At 38.7% G+C, this 24,489-nt stretch overlaps 1 protein-coding gene across 2 annotated transcripts in view; it reads left to right on the forward strand.

Annotated features, from left to right (window-relative positions):
- prdm6 (PR domain containing 6) overlaps positions 1–24,489 on the forward strand; it is a 143,749-nt gene that overhangs the window by 32,044 nt on the left and 87,216 nt on the right. For both annotated transcript variants that reach the window (XM_063490438.1, XM_063490440.1), the window contains one exon: positions 10,032–10,159. In XM_063490438.1, coding sequence (XP_063346508.1) covers positions 10,032–10,159 — 128 coding nt within the window. The remainder of the gene's footprint in view (positions 1–10,031; positions 10,160–24,489) is intronic.

Raw genomic sequence — 24,489 nt, forward strand, 5'->3', positions numbered from 1 at the left:
ACTGCACTTTTTTTTCTTTTTCTTTTTTTTTTACTTTTACATTTTTCACCCTTTAATGCTACTTTCAGGATATACAGCAAAAACTTGTCATTGCTTTTTACTTTTGACAAAAAAAAAAAATCAATTCAAAATGATTCAAACTCAATTATTCAACTGGGATTAAATACATGGCGTATATTAAAAGATCTTAAATATAAATAAAATGCCCCCAAAGTGGGAAACTGTTATGTTGTAACATGGTGTTAAGGAAATTGTTTAGGACCCTCATCTTTGAATTTTATTTCTTTTCATGCTGTGAGCAGCACTCTAACTCCGACCTTAACCCTAACTTTTTTTTACACATCATTTAACACCATAAAATGGTAGTGTTCATTTTGAATGTAACCACACGTTGCTTGCTTTGGGCAACAGAGAAATTTATGTTTCAAATGTGTTTGTGTTTGTTTTGGGGGGTTTTTCCACTTTCGTTGCAGTGTTTTGGGGCCTAAATAGAACATTTGCATTTTCAAAGAAATCTAACATTGTTAAGATGCAAAAGTCTTCCCCCCAGCAATCATAACTCACTCCTGAAGTCAGTCTTCCACCCTTTTTTCCCCAAGACCTTTAAGAACACAAAAGTTATGGTATTTATTATCCAGTTCCAGGGGTTTTAATTAGTTACAAATATATGTTTTTGTTTTTGATTCGTATACTTATCACATATACAGTGTCCATTATAAAATAGTTTTTGTTGTTTTGCAGAGAGAATTCAGACTCTGAAGCCTGTTGACACTTGGTGTGTGTGTGTGTCTTGACATACTGAAGATGGAAAAACTGAACTGTCACACCAAATATCACCTAATATTAGCTTCATTTCATAACAAACAAAACTGTTCTGTTAAAATAAAAGCTTCAAACACACTCCCATATGCTTCTGTGTGTGTGTGTGTGTGTGTGTGTGTGTGTGTGTGTGTGATAGAGGAAGTGTCGTAACACCTTCAGAAATGATAACTCACAGCTGCATTAGTGACTTACTGACACACACAAAGTGATAAATGCATTTAACGCACGCACACACTTGTCTCACTCATATCGTCGTCTGACGGCGAAGTGGCCATTTACGTGCCAGTGTTGGTTCAGAGCGACAGTTAAGTGTTTTTAACTGATAGCTGAAATGCATTCCTGTCTGCAAACACACACACGCAAACACACTCACACACATCAGAGAGTATCTCTGCTCTTGGCCCAGACAAGGAGAAGATTTACTCTCTGTAATTAGGTCGGAAGGTCAAAACACTGTTGGTAAATTGTAGTCTCTCCTTCTGTGTGTGTGTGTGTGAGAGAGAGAGAGAGAGAGAGTGTGTGTGTGTGTATGCGCGCATTCCAGTGTGTTGATTGAGGCTGTGCAGGTCCCTCATTAACAGCCATCAATCACAAATACGTCCAAATTCAAATTCCTGAGCTCGAAAGCAAAAATTAATTATTAAATATTTAATCTATGAAAGCTACATACATCCATGCTCCAGGGTAACAAATAAGAGCGTCTATTTAGTATAGTCTGATGTGAGTGTGTGTGTGTGTGTGTGTATTTGTGTGTGTGTATTTATGTGTGTGTGGACAGTGACAGAGCAGTAAGTGAAGACCTGACAGCAGAGATCAATGACTGAAAGAGAGAGCTGTAATCCACTCTCTTAAAAAGACACACAAGCTGTCACTGGTTTCTGTGTCTGCACGTGTGTGTGTGTCTGTGTGTGTGTGTGTGTGTGAGAGTGAGTGTGTGTGTGTGTGGGTTTGTGTGTGTGTGTGTGTGTGTTATTCTCCCCTCTTACCTCCAGTTTTCTGGTTCTTGTAAAGCCAAAGAGGCGGATGCAGATAGATTAGGCTCTCTCACCCTCCACTTCAGCTCTATTGAAAAGTTAAAACTAAATAATCAGTTTTGCTTGACTTTATGTAACTTGCCACACTTTCCACACTAATAAGGACAGAAAACATCCAATACTCAAAGTAAGGAGCAGATCTGAACAGTCTTTCTCTAAACAATATTGTGAAATAATAGTAGAAATGTCTGAAAGTGGATTTTATACCACAGCTTGCACATGTCCTAGTAAAGTGTTCCTCTGCAGCACTCTGTGCAACATTAACTAAAGGTATTAACAAAACAACCACTTACTGATAAATATCAAATGTGTTGTGTTGAAGAGACATCAGATGAAGCTGAATTAGAGCTGCGGTGTATGTTGTTACATTATTAATCTAAAACCTTAAATGGGAGGAAATGTCTTCATACTATATGTGTAAAATGTAACTTCTTGGTGGTGAAAGAGGGTAATTTAAATAAGTACCTTTAAGTGTATTGTCAGAGCATAGTGCTTTACCACATGAAAACGTGTTGTGCATGGCTTTCTCAATATCGTCAGGATTTTTTACCGGAATTGAAAGATAAAATCTTAAAAAGTTGTAATTGTGATGAAAAGCTGTCAAACTCTGGTGTCTGTAGATTTATAAATGGGAGTAAAATGGAAAGCTTTGCTGTGTTGGGAAAATAAGACAAGTGTGGATATGATGTGGTGTGGATTTTTTCTACTGTTTTATAAACTACATAGAATTATTCAACAGATTAAACAAAGATGAAATGGCGTGTTAGTCATTGCAGTTTCTTTGAATAAAGCTCCCAAGACACTGCGCTTTCTGCAGAAGCAGCACTTATAGTATGTATTATGTGTGGTCTCAGTGTGAGAAAATAAACCAGTGCGCTGCTGTGAGGGTCATCTGTCCCGAACAAACTGAGGGTCAAACAAGGAGAATTTACTTAGCTTTAACAAACTGAAGCTACGAAGAAAAAAAAAATCTCGTTTTGTTACGACTGTTGTGCTCAGATGGAAAAATGACAGCTGGAGCCGTGAAGCCAATCCGGCAGCCTGGCAATGTTTGCAACATTTTCTGTCTGTTCAACTAAACAACATTTTCTCTTTGGCCGTTTATCTTATGGCTGGAATTTTGTAGCGATAGATTTGATAAACACAGGCGGCCAAAACGTCTTTGACAGAACAGCATCGAGCTAGAAACCAGCTGCTGGTCTGAGAGGCCCAAGTTCACTGGAGCTTCAGATGTCATATGTAAACTCAGCAAAAGGTGGCCCTGCCAATGAGAAAGTGACATAATATAATACCAAGGGTAAAACTTTAAATCAGCACAGATTCGTGACAAAAAATGGTCAAATTTAAATGTACGTAAATAACTTTTAAATGTGTTTTACTATAAAAAAAAAAAAAAAAAAGTAAGCACAGCACGCGACTGAATGCTAAAACCATTTCAGGAAATTCAAAATGCTTCAATGAGGCAAAGACACAAATTACAAAAAGGAAAAAAAAAATGTAAAAGTCTACGAAAACAAAAAATAGAATTCAGCTAATCGGGTCAGTTATACCAAGAGTCAAACTAGAGTGCTGTTAATCCTACAGTGCACAACACCACTGGATCATAGCATGCAGAGGCCTAATACTGAAACAAGTTTTAATATATTTGCTGAAGTACTTTCCTGTATATTTTGCTTTGTGCATTTTTAAAGCTTTAGGAAAAACAAATCTGCTGGATACATCATTGTTGTTTGTCATTATCTAAAGCAAGATTAAAAACCCCACAAAAAACAAAACTATCATGAAAAAATACTTTAATGACACTCATTCACTACTGTACATGCTGAATGTGAAGCCAGCAGGTTAAATTTTTAAAAACTATTTTGGAAAATCTAAATGTTAAAAAAAATGAACAAGTAAACTTCTGAATAGAACAGAACAGTGATATTTGGAAGTGACTGAAATATCTAATGTTTCTAATCTCCATGATCCTGCATAATTATAAATAAAGCACAAGAATTGGCAGTTCGTCTTGTAATCAGAAGGTTGCCGGTTCGAGCCCCGGCTCGGACAGTCTCAGTCGCTGTGTCCTTGGGCAAGACATTTCACCCGTTGCCTACTGGTGGTGGTCAGAGGGCCCGGTGGCGCCTGTGTCCGGCAGCCTCGCCTCTGTCAGTGCGCCCCAGGGCAGCTGTGGCTACAATGTAGCTTGCCATCACCAGTGTGTGAATGGGTGAATGACTGAATGTAGTGTAAAGCGCTTTGGGGTCCTTAGGGACTAAGTAAAGCGCTATACAAATACAGGCCATTTACCATTTTACCTCATCAGTCATCCCCAGGAGAAATGTTGCTGTAGACAATAATTATGAGCCCTCATTTATTCAAAACAAAACAAAACAAACTTTACTGAGTGGCAACCTCCTGGAATTGAAAAAAAAAATTAAAAGGGGGAAAAAAAAGAAAAACAAATGTGCCAGAAACTGCAGTTCCTCTAATGTCCACTTGAGGCTGACTCCAAAGTGAGTTCATTCTTATAGATTCCCATATTAAAAATATCCAGATTTACAGCAGAAATAAACATTTTCACAGTATAGTGCATGTACTAAAAAGGATTTTTGGGATGCGACTTGGCAGTAAATAGCAGGTGTCTATGTTTCTGCATTGCACTCATATAGTTTATGAATGCAGCGTGCTAACCGAGCTCACCAAAGTTAGTAACTAACCCTTTCTGTTTAATTATAGTAATATCCTCCACCCCCTGAACCCACCCACCCCCTCCCACCCAGGAAATATGAGAATGAGGCTTTAAAATGCCCCCAAACAAATGGGCAAAGCCATCATGCCTCTCACAGTCTTTATATACAGTCTGTTTACTGAACTGCGTTAATCATAGATTGTTTTTTTTCACCAGCTTCTTATGTGAAGGTTTACTGCATAAATTAAATAGTATTTATCATAGCAAACTCAACATCTTTGTGCATTGCACAAAAAAGCTAATTTGGAAGTTTTTGTGTCTTAATTATGTAAAACAGAGAAAACGTGGAAAGAGTTTCAGGCCACAAGATAAACAACCTAGAAAAAAATGTACACTTAATCATATAAAGTAGTTTATGTGAAATGGACAAAGGTTCAGATAAAGGCAGGAGAGTGTGCAGGCAGTCCAACAGCAACAGACAGTAAAGTGCTTACATACAGAGAATAATAAATGAGGCTGTTTCCTCTGATTCTCACAGTCATTTACTGCATTGATTGTTTGTTGGCTGTATGGACAGCAGAGAGGCAGGCTATTGGCTCAGGTCATCACCTTATAAACACACTCAACGCCGCCTCAATACAGTCACACTGCATCTTTACCACGGATGGACGGAGGGATGGATTAATAATGAACACACACACAGACGGAGGCTGAGGGAGATCGACTCCTTTTAAGTGCTTATGATCACTATTAGCTGTGTACTCTTCAGATTTCTGTTGATTTATTTACTCATTTTTAATTGTCTCATCCCTGTTGCCTTTGCAGCAGATATCTAGATGTCATCTTCTCATATACAATTTACTTCGGTCCAGTAATACTAGTGATCCTTTAAGTTACACATTCTCAAATCAATGTAAAATGATAACTTCAGACTCTCCATGCTACTAAAAGATCTGTTGTTGAAGGAACTGAAAGCTTGAATAGGGAATGAAATCATTGAGCCTGAGGGTGGCACTAGAGGTCACTGGGTCATTATAAATACAAGAAACATTAAATCTCTGGGGAATGTGATCAGCAAATTTCCCACCAGTTCAAACATTTCATTTTAATGTTTTCCGTTTAAAAGTGGACTTGTGGTTTTCTTTAGGGGAACAGACTGAGAGATCTCATCTTTGAGCCAGGAGCAACAGGAAAAAAAGCAAGCTGCTTCTTCCTCTTAATGGACCCTTGTTTGGTTTACGTTTCAGCTCCATTCTTCTTATTTGATGTGCAGCCTTCCACTGTTGCTGTGAAAAAGTATTTTTAGGCCTCGATGTTAAAGCTGGCAGACAGAGCTGTAAGGCTTTTAAGCAGGTGTAAATCAGGTCTGTGTAACGTTTAACGCCCAGCAGGCTGTAATCATCACAGCTCCAGCTGACTGTGGATAAGAGCCTAATGAGTAGTTGCAGAATCTTGTTTAAAACATTTCAAATCAAATTAAGTTATTTGTCTGAGCTGCAAGTGCACAACTCGTTATCGTTTTCAGTTGCAAGGGTTCATTCTTAATAAAAGAGGCTGATACATCATCAGACTAGAAATCGTAAATTAGCAAATAAATATATATTTTCAGTTCACATTTGAATCTGCAACTCCCTACCAGTGTTATGGGAGATGCTATCTTAAACACAGAGATAAATTTTAATGTTGGATGAAATTTTGGAAGTGACAGTTCTAATAGGACAACTTATAATCTTCTAGATTTCATTAGAAATCTTCTTCTCATCTATGTACAATTTATGTTTCTTTTTTAAAGGGAACCCCGGCTATTAAGACATGTTTGTGCTAAAATATGTACTGTGCTTTCAGTAACACATATGTGGTATTAAAATACGCCAAATGTTTTCCTTTTAAGCACATTTAATATAAAACTGATTTACCAGTAGGCCACCATTGTTATTTACTTCTCAACTTACTTACTTACTTACTAACTTTTTGTTACTTACTTCTCTGGGTAGTGACGTCATACTGTTGCACCGCATCCTGTTCACAGTTAGCAGCACACTGGAAATGGTTTCTGTTCAACCTTTCCAGTTTGAACCAGAGCAAACCGAGAGAGAATGAAAATAGTCAACCAGTACCTAGTTTAGATGAAGATGAAAACAATCCGTTGCACGAGGACGAGAGAGTGAGGGCAACCAACTGGTGTCTATGCGGCTACTGCTTGCCAATGGCAACGGTGACTGAGAGCGTTTGTTGTAAAGAACCAAAACTTTTTGAAGCGGTATGTCTTAATCCACATGTTCTTTGGGCAGCCCTCGTTAGCCTCCATGACCGGTATCCGGTCTTTAAGTGATAACGTGATGAATCCTGCCTCCGGGCCCAAAGTAGTCTGCATTTAATGAGGCTGTTGTGTTTTTAACATGTTTTAATGCTTTGTATCTTGTTCAATTTAATCTCAACAAGCCCCTAATAACAGTCAGTGATCACTGTCGGCTTCTCACGCTTTTTATTACCGCTAATCATTTTAAAGCTCAGTTTTTAAACCCTTAAGATGTAACTACAGCCCAGCCCATGCAGAAGTATATTAATGACTAACCTGGTATTGTGGATGGATTATCTCGGTGGTTCTCCTGACTGACGTTTGGTCCGTTTACAGCATGCTGCCATGCGATTGTGTTTGCCCCTAACCATTGGGAACCCTCACATGAACTTTTCTCGAGTGGAAAAAGTCCTCCATTCATTAGCGTTCGTCCTCCAGCTTTACTGTTTATGTTATGCTAACATAGCTTGTCGCTGCTGTTTACTTTCCTGTCATCATTTATGTTGGAAGTGATAGCAGAGCTGTACGTTTTAACTTGTTTAATAAATCTCTCAGTCAGAACATGGTATATTATATTTAGATGGAAGCTAGCGAGCTAACTCCCTGCTAACTTCTAACTCAGTTAAATGTCATAAATTCCGTTTTCCTGGATGCCTGGATGTTAAACTTAATTGTTACACCTGGCAGAAGAGCCACACTGATCATTTTATTACAGATGAACAAATTTAGACAGTTTGTCAACTCTTAGTAATGCTGCCATGATCATTTGACTTTTGCAGCCGAGTTTGAGCCCAGACATGGCTGATAACGTCAGACTCAAAGACCGGATAGTGCTGGTCTACTAAGTCGTAACCAGGTCACTAATAGGCAAGTTAATTAATACGGTTGCTACACTATTAAAAAAACAAAACAGGTAAGCTGAACGAAAGCACCTATACTGCTGACAACATCTTGTAAAGAAAACTATTCCGCGCGTATATAAAACAAGTCCGCGGCTCCGAACCATAGTAAAGGGATCTCTGGATAATACGTCAGGTTCCGTGTCCTAACCGAAAACTAGCTTTACTTTGTTGCCTGGGTCAACTTTGCTAGCGAGAGACAGAGAGAGGCGTTGAAAGGCTGCTCCAATGGAACTTATTGTTTCGTAGGAAAACACGAACACAGTGTACAGTCGAGTCTTAATAGCTTACTTACCACTGGGCTCGTCAGGCACTCTTTTTGGCTGCAGTGGTTATTATTATATTTACATGCTCCCATCTCCCGTTTCTACTACGGTGGCCCCTAGAGACAAAGCACGTACAAATTCCAAAACACAACGGAAGTGCTCCAGGACGCTAGTGACAGTGTTGAGCTTTTGTTACCTAGTGGCTACACAAGCCAGGAAGTACCAACGACTGAATTTGGTGTGTGGTAGTAACAGGTAAATGAACATTTTTTTAAATTATTTGAATATATATGAGTGTGGTTGTTCTATCCTTGCAGGTGTTTTCCGCCGGTATCCAACTCCATGTGTTTGCAACAAACTTGCCGTTTATTTTGCAAATCGAGCTCAACACTGCCCCTAGCGTCCTGGAGCATTTCCGTTGTGTTTTGGAGTTTGCATGTGTTTTGGAGTTTGCACGTGCTTCTGAGCTTGTACATGCTTTGCAGTTTGTAAGTATTTTGGAGTTTGTATGTGTTTTGTCTCTAGGGGCCACCGTAACCAAAAATAGAGAGAGCATAGCCTAACATATGAAACAGGAAAAGACCGCCGTGTAATCCCTTTATTTTAACAAAGTAACTGTATTCTAAATACCACCTTTTTAAACGGTAACTGTAACGGAATACAGTTACTCATATTTTGTATTTTTAATACGTAACGGCGGTACATGTATTCTGTTACTTCCCAACACTGCTGGATTCCTTGTTCTTCTTGTGGCTGCATGATTGGTTTTTCATGACCCATCACTCTTGTCTATTAATTTTGCATTAATCAGTTGGTTTTGCTTGATGGATAAAAACCATAACATCTGAAATGCGTAAACGTTTTCATGGTAGGCTACTGAGCATTTTATTTGGAAGCTGGCAGAGGAACAGAATAGTTCTGTGTTACTGTCTGAATTCCGTTTTTGTATTTTCTAAGTACTTTTTTACTTCATCTTGAAGTTATGTTGCCTAACCTAAAAAAAAAAGCTTTATTGTAAGCTCTAACAAAAATGCAAAAGATAATTAAGTCAGAAGAAAAAATCCAAAATTATAACTTTTCATAGAAGACACAGCTAACAGGGTGATATAGAACAAGCAAAGACAGATTCAAATATACACACACGGAATAATGAGGGAACAGGCCACAGGTTGGAACACAGCTGACTCTAATCATGATCTGATGAGGCAAGGGAAGCAAAACGGAACCAAGAGAGACTATCAAATTAAAACAGGAAATTACTAACACTGAGACCTAGAATAAGACATATGAGCTTGACACAAAGACAGATGATAACAAAACACACACAAGACTGAGGGCACAGAATGGGGTACAAAAGGGGATAAGCAACCTCCTATAAACTTAATGCACAGATAACTGGAATGAAACCACAACAAAAACAGAATAACAATAATACAGAATACAGAACTGTAATACAAAGATAACCAAAACTACAAAACGCCTAAACATCCCCAAAGGTCAAACCATGACACAAAGAGTGGTTATTTCTAGTTTGAGTCTTTAGTTTTAGTTAACTTTAATAACCTTGTTTACTGTTACCTCATTTTCAACAGGATATGATTGTAATGGCAAATATACAAATTCGGAATTATTTTAAATTGGATTTACACTGAGCTATAAGATTATAATATATAATAAAAATAATTAAATAATTAAAACTAATAATTATTATATTTAACATTTTTCTGCCCTAGTTAAGTGAGGTTGGTTTCACTGCCAATTTAGAAAATGAGCTAAATTATTTGATTGGTAAAACTAGATTTCAATACGTATATCAATCTATACAATTAAAATTTACAGTCAAGGTGTTATTACAGTAGCTACAATTATAGTCACTAAAAAGTTAGTTGTGTGTAATTCGTATCTGACATTTTTTCTTTTATGGGTGAAAAAGATACATGTGCTACCTCTAACTCTGAAGGTTGTCTGTTTTCAGATATATCAATACTATCCTGAATTAATGTCTCTGTTTTCAACTCTGATCATTTGTGTTTCCAGATCTACGATTCAGAGGGAACGTTACAGCACTTCATCGATGGTAATGATCCCAGTAAATCCAGCTGGATGAGGTATATTCGCTGTGCGAGACACTGTGGGGAGCAGAACATGATGGTTGTACAGTACAGGTAGGTGCAAGTCTTACATGTTGTTTGTATTCATTTTTCACAGTGTAGATTCAAAGCACACAATGAACAGTTACTTCTACTGTTGCATGTTTATATTGAGTAACTTAAAACAAAGGCAAGTTTTTTAGACTGGTTCTGTATAAAATTTGATTTGGATTTTCTTTAAAAATGTAAATATAATTTTCCCAGAAATATTACAAAAAGACCTAATCACTGAATATATTTTACTATGAATACACCGAATTTTTAAAGTGAAAGGTGTCAGCAAGACATGGTGCTTTTTTCAGAAAAAAAAAACAACTTTATTTATTGGGTTGGACTGAGATTCTACTCTGTCTGTGACCTTTTGTTATATAACACCTGTTAGTGAGTTATAAGCACAAACCTTAGTTCAACAGTTTCTATAATAAATGTCAAGGGTAAGGTAAATATGTATAAACTTGTATAAATGATAAGTTATGCTTAGATCAAATTATTGGACATTGTTTGTATTTATAGTGTTACTGTCACGATTTACCATAAACAAAAACAATACACATACACAAACAAAAAGCTGAACAATGTCTAGTGTATTTTCTCTATTTTTTAAATATGATTCAGCACGGTGGCACAGTGATTAGCACTGTTACCTCAAAGCAAGAAAGTTCTGAGTTCAGTTCCAACATCACGCCGGGGCCTTTCTGTGTGGAGTTTGCATGTTCTCCCTGTGTTTGCGTGGGTTCTCTCCGGATACTCCGGCTTCCTCCCAAAGACATGCAGTCAGTAGGGTTAGGTCAATTGGAAACTCATAGGTATGAATGTGGGTGTGAGTGTGAATGGTTGTCTGTCTCTATGTGTTAGCTCAGCGGTCCCCAACCCCCAGGCCATGCACCGGTACCAGTCCATGAGTGGTTTGGTACCGGGCCGCGAGTGTTGAGGTTCAGGTGTGAAATTTATGGTTTACAGGGTTTTTTAAATTTTATCGTTAATATTCATTTTTTATTGTTACCTCAGTTTCCCTGTGTTTTTTCCTGTGTGTTATGAATACATTTTATTTATTTATTTTTGGTACCTGTACTCGTTTTATTTTGTTGTATTTATCCGCGACACCTTAAAGGCCGGTCCGTAAAAATATTGTTGAACATAAACCGGTCCGTGGCACAAAAAAGGTTGGGGACCGCAGTGTTAGCCTGTCCAGGGTGTACCCTGCCTTTCCCCCTAAGACAGCTGGGATAGGCTCCAGCCCCCACCCCACGACCCTGACAAGGATAATGGATGGTTGGAGTTCTTTGTTATATTTTCATAGATTTTTCCTTCTTCTGCATTGTTTTGATTAGCTGTGCTTTACCAGCTAAATTTCAAAATAGATCTAATTAATGTAATACTAATACTGATACGACTACTAACAACAGCAGTTTGGATTTCTTGAAACGCACTATATAAACTAAAATGTATTTGCTCCCTTCCTTATCTCTTAGCTTTTTGCATGTTTAGCACACTGTAAATTTATCTTTATAGACAAAAAAGAAAAATAAAATAGTCAAAGGCCAAATTTCTCAATGAACAGGTCACGGGAGCATGTTTCAGAGAGTGGGCAGCACTGAAGGCTTTGCCCCAAAAGACCTGTCTTATGTATGGGATGGAGAATGGGTGACTTAGTTAAAATCTTAGAGTCTAAGATGCAGTGTAGGGGAGTACTGGGGAGCAGGGGTGTGTCAGGATTTGTAGAAGAGGAGAAGGACTTTGTAGGAGATACAGAAGACCAGGAGACTTTGTATTTACATTTTGTAGGTTGTCAGGACTTGCTGTGGGTAACAATTCTGACAGCTGTGTCCTGAACATAGAACATGTCCAGGGCTTTGCATTGCAGCAGTCCAGGCAGGAGTTAATGAAGACATGAATGAGAGTTTCAGCTGCAAAGCTCAGATTCAGAGCCACATATAGTATCATGACAGGGCATGTTTTAGACTACTCTAGACTAAGATTTGGTGTGCTGGTTTTGATGATTGGTTTAGTTGATTCCTTGTCTTTGCCAGCAATGCAGTATTTAGAATTATCTACACCAAAATGGACACACACGTATTGCCCTGAAATTAGGTTTCACATCACTACAGCCAAACCTTTGGTCCAGCGAAGACAGTAAACCACAAATTTCTTCATGTGGTTTTTAACTTTATGTACTGGTAATGTCTGAGATTTTCACTCCTTTTCATTTATTCATGTATTTTAGTATGTATATATTAATTTATTAAAGTCAATAGAAATTTCCTTAATAATATGTACAATGTAATTATTTATATCCTAGTGTTTTCTAGCTGCAGGAGGTGTTGGTTTCTTTTAGTTATAGAAAACTAAGGTTAAAATTTTGCATATACTTTTTTATTTCTCCATTTTTGATACATCTCTATCCATCTTTCTGTTTCTTGTCCAGTAGAGTAGAGATCTAAGAGAATTAAGCTTTGGGGTTTTTTCTTCTCTTTCCCAATTTTTTGAGATGAAAATTGATTACCAAATGGCAAGCTTTATGCACTAGCATTACATAAAAAACACAACCACAGTTGAATTAGTATGGTGCCATTTTTTATTCTGTTTACAGGAAATCTATCATTTACATTTTTTTTCACAATGACTGTCTTGCAGTTGTTTCTAATCAAACCCCATACCGTGCGATTCAAATGCAGGAGTGCAGATGAGGCATCCTTTTGAACTTATTATGGAAAAACCTGCTGATAATCGTAAATACTAGGTAAAAAAACCAAAAACATTTTCACACTTTACACAGAGATGTAATGACATCGGTATATTGTAATATACTGATGAATTTCAGGTTACAGGTTTGTAATTTGAACTTCACCTAGGAATAAAAGTCCACATGGTTTATTATTAAACTTCTGCTAAGTGTATATAATAAAAATGGAGAAAAAAAAGAAATAGGATTTTACAAAGATCTCTTAGAACACCTTGCCTCTTTACATGTAACATGTTTAAAACAATAGAATGCTCATTTAGCTATACTGTCTGAAGTTCAGCACTTGCTTCTAAGGTATGCTTCAAATGTGTTATGATGCAGTAGCAACTGGAAAATTGTTAAGACAGTTCTGCTATACACTGGCACACTATACATCAAGGATTCGTGCTAGAATAGCAAGAAATATGTACATTCTTTCCTTAGAAAATAAGTTTTGTATTACTACAAGATGCAAATAATAAGGTTTCTGATGAACGACCATATAATCTGGTGTGGTTTGGTATCTGTGATGCAGCTGCCCTTAGCTGCACTAAGCTAATAACTGTTTGGACACTGTCACTATCAGTCTCAGCAAAACTGATTTCAAATAATTTGGGCATCTTTGCAAGATTCCTCCTATGCCTGACATTATAAAATCTACAACTATTATAATGAAAGCCTATTACTTCTTATTTTGAAGCAATAACAGTATGACATTCCTGAAGGTGTGGGCAATTAATTTTCCCAAGGGCCCACATAAGAAACTGGTTATCTTTGTGGACAGCTGCCTCAGAAAGTATTAACTCATAAAATAACTCAGTTGTCTTTATCAACTGCCAAGGCTTATTGGAGGTAAGTCCTGTCACTTGGCAACCATCTTGTTATTACCTCCAGGATGTCATTTTTAAAATTCTTGTCCAAATGAATGGAGAGAAAGTTAAAACTTCAATGGTAGTTATAACTTTCTCTGAATACATAGAGAATTAACAATTTTAATCTTTCTCAAAATTAGAAAAAATGAAAATATTACATTGACAATTTATAGGGAAATATCAAACTAAAACACATTTGCTCCCATTTAAAATCTGCTGTCAGAAAACGTTTTATAAAACTTTACAAAATTGTTGTTCTGTGGCTTTCTTTATATGTTCCTGGATCCACTTATCTATTTCGTACTGATGTTGTTTCTGCAGTTCATCAATTTGTTTTACGGCTTGACAAGAACGTTTAAGCTCATTCATTTCTTTTTCTTGTCGCTTATTCATTTGATCCAAGTCCTTCTTATTTTCCTTTTTTCGGCACAGCTGTTGAATCATGAAGTCATTGGTTTTTTGTTGTTTTAGCTTCATATTTTCAAATTCTCTTTCTTGTGCTGCAAAGTCAGTTGTGAATCTCTGTCTGAATTCATTAAACTCCTCTGCTTGTTTTCTGGCTTCCTCTTGATTTTTCTTCATCATTTCCTCCACTTGCTTTTGAAAGTTTTCATGTAATTCTTGCCATTCTTTTTCCTCCTGTTCTTTTCGGATTTGATATTCTTTCTCTTCCTGTTCATATTCTTCTCTGAGCATTTTCAGTCGTGTTTGCTCCTTCAATCTGTGCTGGCCATCTTGAAGTCGTTTCTTCTGCCACTCTTTTGGTTCTTTTCCCAAACCCTCACTTTCTTTTCTGATGTTCTCTGAATTTTGTATCAAATTTTGGCCCGTAATTGTCTTTTCTTCTGATTCAGATTGAATTTTCTTCCCTTTTTGTTTCCACGGGTGTTGCTGAATTTCTTCCCTCTGTTTCCTCTCTCTTTCCTCTTCTGCTCTCTTTTCCTCTATCATTTTGTTCTCCTCCTCCTCTTTCTTAATTAATTCAATTTTCTCTTTTAATGCTTTCTCTTTTGCTGCTCTTTCTTGTTCAATTTTTTGCTTCTTCTCTTCGATTTTCTCTTCATATTTTCTTTTAAGGTCCCGCTTATTTTTCAGTATCTCTTCTTTTTTCTCCTTCATAATCTTCTGCATTTCCTTCTGAATTGCTGCCTCTGCCTCTTTGAACATCTCTGAGGTGTAGTAGCCACCACCATTTTTCTTCACCATTGACTCAATCTTGGTGAGCAGCTGACTAACTTGAGAGCGGTTACTTGGATCATTGTTATTGAACACATGGTATCGTCCTCCACAATCAGCTGTCAGTTTTTTAAGGTATCCTTTGCTGTCTTCTTCTATATAACTCTCAATTGTTTGATTTCTTAGGTCATCTCCTCTGGTGAATAAGATAATGATGAAGTCATTTGAATTCTTGCCAAAAGCACCTTTGATGAGCTCCACAGTTTTTCTTTCCTCCTCCGTAAAGCGACCAATCCGGAGGACAAGTAAAAACACATGAGGTCCAGGAGCCATCATTGTGAGACATTTCCTGAGTTCCTGTTCAATTTCATTATTGGACAGACTCGTGTCATATAAACCAGGTGTGTCCACCACAGCAACAGGGCGCCCATCAATCTCTCCTGTTACTTTTTTGCAATCCACGGTCACTGATTGCGCACTGACTTTCGAATGGAAGTGTTCTTTTCCCAAAATAGTGTTTGCAGTGGCACTCTTTCCACTTCCAGTTTTCCCAATCATCACAATCCTGAGACAGTCCTGGCTCCTTTTTTCAAATCTTGACTCTCCCATTTTGGATATATCTCCTGCGCTTTTGTGCATGAAAGGGTTTGCAATGATTTCTTTTTTGAAGCCTTTAAATGGTGTTTTCATCTCTTCCACAGCATCCAATAACTGAGGGATCTGCTGTCTGTCCTTGATGTTGAGGATAACATATCGGCCACTGAAACTCTCGCAGAGCTCTTTGATCTCTGTGTTCATTTTTAAAAACTTAACAATACCTGGGTGTGTAGGATCGGTCTCCACAGTAAAAAGAACCATTGTAAAGTCCTTGACTTTAGAGCTCATTATTTGTTTGAAGGTCTCCACCTCACTCTTGTCTTCATCAGTAAGGTGATCCAAGGGTTGAACTAGGATGAAAGCGTGGACACCCTCAGGATCACAGAGAGAAACTGTCTTGATTGCTTCACTAAATGCTTCCTCCTGAGATTTTCCATGGAGAGCAGGCAGTTCCACCACTGAAACCAGTCGACCACAAACCTTTGCAAGTATCTCATATTACGACTGAAACGCATACGGCTTAAAATCCGGTGTGCTCTGTAGTCCGGGAATTACAGTACCGTCCCTCTCTTTGTTATCATCCGACTACATTTCTCCAGTCCTAATGACATTCCGATATCATTGCTGTCTATCCTGGTAGTGTGGATCAGTGAATCGATGTCTCGTTCACTCTTGGGATACAGCTTGATGTCATCCATGTACAGGAGGTGGCTGACAACAGCTCCATTCTGTAGTTGGTATCCGTACCCAGTCTTGTCAATGATCTCACTGAGGGGATTCAGGCCTATGCAGAACAGCAGTGGGGACAGGGCATCTCCTTGGTAGATCCCGCACTTGATGACAGCTTGTGCTATGGGCTTGAAGTTGGCCTCTAGTTGGCCGCTAACTATATACATATATATGTGTGTGTGTGTGTGTGTGTGTGTGTGTGTGTATATATATGTGTGTGTATATATGTATTTTCAGGTCAGGTAGTCCTCATCTTCCTCTTGTCAGTACCCTTACACATTCTCTATTAGTTTCATTTCAAGTGACTGTTATGGAAAATCAAACACAGCAATAACATGGTCAGCAAGTATTTAAGATAAGATAACCTATATAATATAATATCTTATATTACACTTGAGGATTTTTAACGTTTAATTTAATCCGTAAGGTAACATAAACATGGTAACATAAACATTATGGTAACATACAAAAATACATACTGCAAAAGCTTTTTTTCCTCGAACAGCGCCTGTAACACGGCTACCTTTAAGTATATGTACGTATCAGTGACACACAAATTACGTTGCTTATGGTTTTTTTACGGAACAGTGCACAAACAACATTACAACGTCTCTTAACAACCGGTAAAAATATATACTGTATATATACTACTTATCAATTTTATTGGTCTACTGTTACCAGGCAAAATGTTTTTGGCTGCATGAAAAAAAAAAAAGCATTAGCCACACGTCAGTATAAGCCGCGGTGTTCACAGCATGGGGAAAAAGTAGTGGCTTATGACCCGAAAACTACGGTAGTCATAACTGAGGGGATCCAACTACCAGAAGGCAACATTGCAGACATAGAAGACAGCTACAAGTACCTGGGGACCCCACAGGCAAATGGGAACCATAAAGAGGCTGCTAGGAAAGCTGCAACCACCAAGTACCTGCAGAGGGTCAGGCAAGTCCTGAGAAGTCAGCTGGATGGTAAGAACAAGATCCGGGCCATCAACACCTACGCCCTGCCCGTGATCAGGTACCTGGCTGGGATAATAAGCTGGCCAAAGGAGGAGATAGAAGCTACTGACATCAAGACAAGGAAGCTCCTGACCATGCATGACAGGTTTCACCCCAAGTCCGGCACCCTGAGGCTGTATGCTAAGCGGAAGGAAGGAGGCTGGGGACTGGTGCGTGTCAGCACCACAGTCCAGGATGAGACAATAAACATCTACGAAGGGGAGGCACCATCATGGAAGGACAGGCCCCTGCACGGCAATGTTCCCTCTAAGCTGTGCGCATGTGCAATTGCACACTGCTGGCACCGTCTCTGTCCACAGAAAATCTGTGTTGCACACAAAAAAAATCTAACCTGAATTGAAATTAAAATTAATACTTAACAATTGTGTTTTGCAGTGTTAGTCAGTAAGTGACTGGCTGCTCCTGTATGGGATTAGAACGAAGCCACCTTATCCCATAGTGCAGCCAATAATGCGATTCACATTCGTATATACGCAGCTAATCAACATCGTTGACAGGCTATGACAGCGTCCTTATGTGCCGACACCGGTGTTTTAGCTAGCAAAGCGGCGTGGCTGATGTGGAGTGAAGCCACGTTAATGACAACGTGTTCAACCATTGGAGATGTGAGCAGGACAGACGGAACAATAGATGGAAAAAGTGTGGACTTTATACCAGTTTTTAAATTCTGTTGATAGGCCACGTAAAATCAGAGTTATGCATAAAATTATATGCAGTGTTTGGTTTTCTTCCTGAATACTATCGTTGTTTATATTTACTGCGGGAAGAAACGGTAAAAACTGCGTTTTATAAGGAAAACGCTCGAGGCACTCTCTGCCTGTGAGCAAAAAAACCTCCAAAAAAACCCCACCCTTTCCCATTCGTCGAAAAATGTATCATGTCGACCAATCAAAAAATTATATGGCAACATGGCAATTAGTTGTTTAGGAAGGGGGAAGTTTTAGGAGTGACGAGGGTGTTTTGAGATGTGAGAGATTTGCGACGTTTAGCGCAAATCTTGTGTAGTTAGTGTGTAGTGTAGTCAATAGTTTTGTTGTGTGTGTCAGAACAATGAGGCGACTGCTGAATGTTACAGGTGTTACAGGAGTGATACATCTCCTGTTGTCAGGCCTGCAGGTGATCTTCTCCTTTATCTCACAGTGGACAGAAATTTTTTTTGGAGTGGCACAAATAATTTGTGTGGCATCAAATTTGATGCAGAACGGCTGATTGTTCTGTAAATAGTTTGAAATGTTTATTTAAAAAAACGCCTTGGCTGCATTTTTAGGTAAACTGCTGCAAAAAACTTTGTTTGCATAACTCAGTTACTTTTTTGAAGAAGTAACTATATAATTAATTGCCCAACATTGGTCATTATATACTGTATTTTGCAGACAGAGTTACAGGACTCTCTCCCAGACCACAGACTCACACTCATAATACAAGTCAGAGCTTTAAAAAAAAAAAAAAAAAGAAGAAGAAAGTTTTGTTTTCAAAATTGGAGTTCAAGTTATTTTTACTTCCAATAGTGTTAACATACTACACAGGTCATGAACAAGATTTTTTTTTAATTTTCATTGTAAGTGGGCTAAAGCAGTTAATTAAAAGTAGTCTAACATAAATGTAAATGCTGTAATTTGATTATTTTAATAAACCATGTAACTTGGATGGATTCGATGCTGGCGTGACCACAGTGCACACGTCTGATGTTGCTCACAGTGGTCCAAGGGACCGCTCAGGGAGTTTGTGTGTTCGCTCAGACACACGAAAACTTAGAGGGAACATTGCTGCACGGTATATACCACCGGCAGATAGAGGAGGTGGCTGATATCCAGAAATCCTACCAGTGGCTGGACAAAGCCGGACTGAAAGACAGCACAGAGGCATTTATCATGGCAGCACAGGAACAAGCTCTGAGAGGCTGGGGTCTATCACACCAGGCAAGACCCCAGGTGCAGGCTATGTAAAGACACCCCTGAGACAATCCAGCACATAACAGCTGGGTGTAAAATGCTAGCAGGCAAGCCATGCATGGAACGCCATAACCAAGTGGCCGGCATAGTGTACAGGAACATCTGTGCCGAATACCGCCTGGAAGTCCTGAGGTCGAAATTGGAGACGCCCCCAAGGGTGGTGGAGAATGACCGAGCTAAGATCCTGTGGGACTTCCAGATACAGACGAACAAAATGGTGGTGGCCAACCAACCGGACATAGTGGTGGTGGACAAACAGAAGAAGACGGCCGTAGTGATAGATGTGGCGGTTCCAAATGACAGCAACATCAGGAAGAAGGAACACGAGAAGCTTGAGAAATACCAAGAGCTCGAGAAGATGTGGAGGGTGAAGATAACAGTGGTCCCAGTGGTAATCGGAGCACTAGGTGCAGTGACTCCCAAACTAGGCGAGTGGCTCTAGCAGATCCCGGGAACAACATCGGAGATCTCTGTCCAGAAGAGCACAGTTTTTTTTTTTTTTTTTTTTTTTTTTTTTTTTTTTTTAAACCTGTCCCGTTTGGTTCTTTTGCCATCAGAATTATTGTCTAAAGGCGAAGAAAGATGCCTTTAGACATCCTTTTATTACCTTTTATTGTTTATTTTATTTTATTTTATTTTTTTTACTTGCTAGATACGGGACAGGGGAAAAGAAAAGGGAGAAAGAAAGAGGGGGGAAAAAACAAAACAAAACAAAAAAAAACAGCGGAGAAGAGGGACGGGGATAAAGGGCAAAAAACAAAAAGCAACAAAATAAGCAGACAAAAAATACATATATCGATCACCTGGATCACCTGTTGAGAAAGAAAAAAGAAAACAAGCAGAAGAAAACGAGAGTAATAGAATAAACAACATCACAATGATCTATGGGAATATAACACTAAATACTTAATATTAAACATTATTGTGCAGCACGTCGACAGCGCACAGTGTGCTTTGAGGTAGGAGCCAAAAAGGGTGTAGTTTGTGTGTGTGATCACCTGTGTGTACACCTGTGAGCATGAGCGCGCTTGTATTTAAAAGGTTCCTTAATGTAATGATCTGCTAGAGGGTGTGGGGGGCCACAGTCCCATCCTCCAGGGCATGAAGCAGGTATGGAGGAGATCAAAACTCCAGACATCCAGAGGCCCCCAGAACACAAGAGACCAAGGAAGACCAACAGAGGGGCAGCCGCGCCACTGTCCCAGAAAGAGCTGAGGAGAGTCCCAGATGAGGGATCACTCAGCAGCCGCGGAGCAGAAGCCAGGGGGGGTTGCAGTGACGTGCCTGTGAGCTCCGCCGGCAGCCAGCTGTGCCTGAGTGACCGAGCCCCAGGCCGAGAGGCCGAGGGCACCCCACCCCCGAAGTGGCCCGAGCGAGCCCCAGGTTCCAGGCCCGGATAAGCAGCCACCAAGGAGTGAGCCGGTGTGTACCCAGACGCCCACCCCCAGACACAAGGAACCACCAACGCACCGATGTCTGAGGGCGTCTGCCACCGGCAGGGGAAGTGGTGGGGGGAGATAGGCCTCCAAACCTTGGAGGGCCTGAGATGTCCCCAGAGAGGTGGCATCTGATACCCAACCTGACATATAGACACAGACATACAGGCACACTCAAATACAAACATCCATTCCCACCCTCATGCTCTCATAGGCAATTACTCCACACTCAACCAACGTGGAGACAGACATAAAGAGACGCTGTACACACAATCACACTCCCCAAGCGTACTCTAAGAACCGGGTCTAGGTACCCTTGCCCCTGGAGGGGGAAACTGCACCCAAACCCAGAAGAGCACAGTTAAGCTAAGACACTGAGCAAGAGGACCCTCAAGCTCCCAGTCCTCTGGTAGAGGACCCGAGCTTGAAGAACAGACCGCCCGCGGGGTCGAGCGGGGAGTTTTTTTAAAAAAAATAATCCTATTATTATATTTGGTCTCAAAAGAAAGTCCAAAGAGATGCCGATGAAGATTGAAAAAACAAAATAAAACAAAATCACAGCGATATCAAAGTGACCAAATTAACAATCTTAAAAAGAAGGAATACATTGGCCAGCTCAGTAACACATTGTAGAAAATTGCTTAAATACAAGACAGGAAACAGAAAAAAAATTCAAATTAACCAATCAAAACTTCATAGATAGATCAGCTGACATATAACAGGTAGGTATTGGTTAATTGGTTAAGTCACGCCCAAGTAAATACTGGACTAGATCATTAATGAGGAGAACGGGGGGAGGAGACATAATCCCCACCTCTCTCAAAATAACAGATGCGTGAAATACATAAGAAGAATACTATGGATATACAAAAAGAAAGGGACAAAGGGCAGTATTTGATAATAAAAGGAGGTTGGTCTAGCAGTTGAATTAAAAAACAAGAGGACATCATCACATGGGAACACATTTGTTAAAAGGTCCTAATTATTGTCTCTAAAATGTAAAATCTCTAAAAAGTAGACTTAAAATGTAGACTTAAGATAAGATATCTAGAATCCTACTCCTTCTTTTGCTGAAAAAATACATAAAATTAATTAAATAAACGTTACTCATGCATGAATAATTTAACTGATAAAATTAGAATAAAAAAATAAAAAAGGTTCAGTTCACAAAAACTCACTGATAGAAAAATCCTCATTCATACCTCTGGGGTGCAGACTCTTAAAGCGGAATATCCAAAATGCTTCTCTTTTTTTCCGGATAAAATTAATATTACCACATCTTTGGTTTAGTTTAATGGCTTCAATGCCTAGAAAAAATAATGGTGAATTTGGATGTTTATCATTGAAGTGTCTTTCAACAGGGCTGGTTAGATCATTCCTCTTGATCGAACTTCTGTCTTCATTAATTCGATCTTTCAGAGAGCGGGATGTTTCTCTCTATATATTTTATTGCATGGGCACTGTATCATATAGATTACATTTTTAGTTCTGCATGTGATAAAGCCCTTTATGGCAATGGTTTTGTCACTTATAGGGTCTTTGAATGATTTTTGGTGTATTGACAATTAATGCATGCCCCACACTTGAAACTACCTTGTAGGTTATGGCTTATCAGGGTTTTATCTGGAGTATGAGGGTCCTGGCAAGCTCTAACAAGCCTATCTTTAATATTCCTTCCTCTCCTGTAGGTAATCGATGGTGGTTCTTTAAAGGTACCTAATAAGTTTGGGTCATTTTGAAGGATATGCCAATGTTTTAAAATTATTTCTTTAATGGTTCTGTTTTTTGGTGTAAAGGTTGTGCAAAAGACATGGTTAGGTTTATGTTTTAAAGATTTCCTAGTTGCTAAATAGAAATCCCTGCTTACTGTACTCACCTTCTCTTCTGCAGATCTTTACCAGTCCTCTTTGTACTTTCTTTCTTTAAATTTGTTCAACATCTCTTCTTTGCTCTCATTATATTCATCCCGAATTTCACAGATACGCTTGAGTCTAATCAATTGGCTTACAGGGAGGCTCTTGGTGGTTTGGATGGAAACTTGCAGCATGCAATAATGTATTCTCCAGTAATATAGAGACTGGTCCTTTCCAGAGTAAAAACACGTCATCTATATACCGTTTCCAAGATACAATGAATGGTAAATAAGGGTTATTTTGGTGATTATATAGAAGTTGCTCTTCCAGATGACCAACAAAAAGGCAGGCAAAACTGGGGGCCATTTTGGTTCCCATTGCAGTGCCAGAGATCTGAGGGTATGGTGTGTTGTTGAAAAAGAAATAGTTCCTTTTTAGGACAAAGGCAGCCAGCTTCGTTAGGAAGGAACTAGATGGTAATTTCGTAGACCTAGTATCAAGGAAATGTTCCAAGGTCTCTAGGCCTTGTGTCTGATTAATATTGGTATACAGGGATTCAGTATCTAAAGTACATAGTATTGTATCCGTATCAATTGGTGGCAGATCTTTGAGAAAAAGTAAGAAGTGGGAGCTATCCTTTATGTAAGACTTTAAGGACGGTACAAAGTTCTTTATGTGGAAGTCTACAAAGCTTGATATTCTTTCAGTTAGACTACCAATTCCAGAAACAATGGGTCTGCCAGGTGGTTCTTCTAGGTTCTTATGAATTTTTGGTAATATGTATTAGAAAGCCGGATGTTCATTAAGTAAAAATGTTTTCTCCTTCAGAGAAATGTCCCCTTGGGTCAACCCCTCTTCAAGTATCCATTGTAGTTCTTTAAAGTATTCTTTTGTAGGGTCAGATGTAAGTTTTTTATAGAAAGTTTAATTTGCTAGTTGTCTTAAGATTTCATTTTCATATTGAATTTTGTCCATTATAACAATGGCGCCTCCTTTGTCAGCAGATTTGATGACAATGGATTTATTCTGTTCCAGTTCTGCCAGTGCTTTCTGTTGGTCATCTGTTAGGTTGTGTGAAGAAAAGGCTTTCTGTTTAATATGTTTTTCGAGTTCTTAACCTCCTAGGACCTGGCGTCCACATATGTGGACATCACATTTTGGGTTATTTAGACCAAAATACTCAATTTTGCTCTACAAGGGCCTGATATCCACTTACGAGGACATTATACTGCTACTGTTCTATCAAAATTTTAAACGAATATCCTCATATGTGGCTCTGATTTTTCATAAAAACAAAAATAAGGTAAAAAAAAAAAAATCTGGTAATTCTTTGTTTTTACATTCATTGGGCCCCAATGCGCCCAAATATCAAAGAGAAATTAAAAATGCAGGAGAGAGAAGAGTTCGGGTCTTAGGAGGTTAAGTTAAAAGCCTGTAAAGAACCATTTGACAAAATTAAAAGATACTGAAATGGCCCTCGATGGTGAGAAAACTGGACATGTTTTGATTAATGACTAATTGTGGAGCTGTTTTCCTTTACCACATGAACCACTGATCACTATTTGACAGTGAGAGAACATTTTTTCTTACTCACACAAAGATGGACAAATTCTTTCAAAATGAATTCAAAATGATTCTATTACACCTCCAACAGATGTGTTCTTAAAAACAAAACAAAACAATTTGTTGGATTTAAATGTTAAAAAAAAATATAAACACCACCCCTTATTTGTTTCTATTATACTTGCTTTTTGATCGTAATAAATTAAATTTATAGCCTTCTGAGACCCAACCTATTTATTTATGTCCTCTGCAGCGGAGAAATAAATTACCAAAAACGTTAAAGTGTGAGATTGGGTTTTCCCCTCACTTCTCATGAGGATTTTAATATTTCTTATGTTAATGTACTATGTATTATGCATTGTCTCAGGCACTGAATACTATTTAATACTCAGTTCAGTCATATTGTATAAGCATTGGATCTGTTGC

Source organism: Pelmatolapia mariae, linkage group LG12 (assembly GCF_036321145.2).
Source record: "Pelmatolapia mariae isolate MD_Pm_ZW linkage group LG12, Pm_UMD_F_2, whole genome shotgun sequence".
NCBI classification, from domain to species: domain Eukaryota; kingdom Metazoa; phylum Chordata; class Actinopteri; order Cichliformes; family Cichlidae; genus Pelmatolapia; species Pelmatolapia mariae.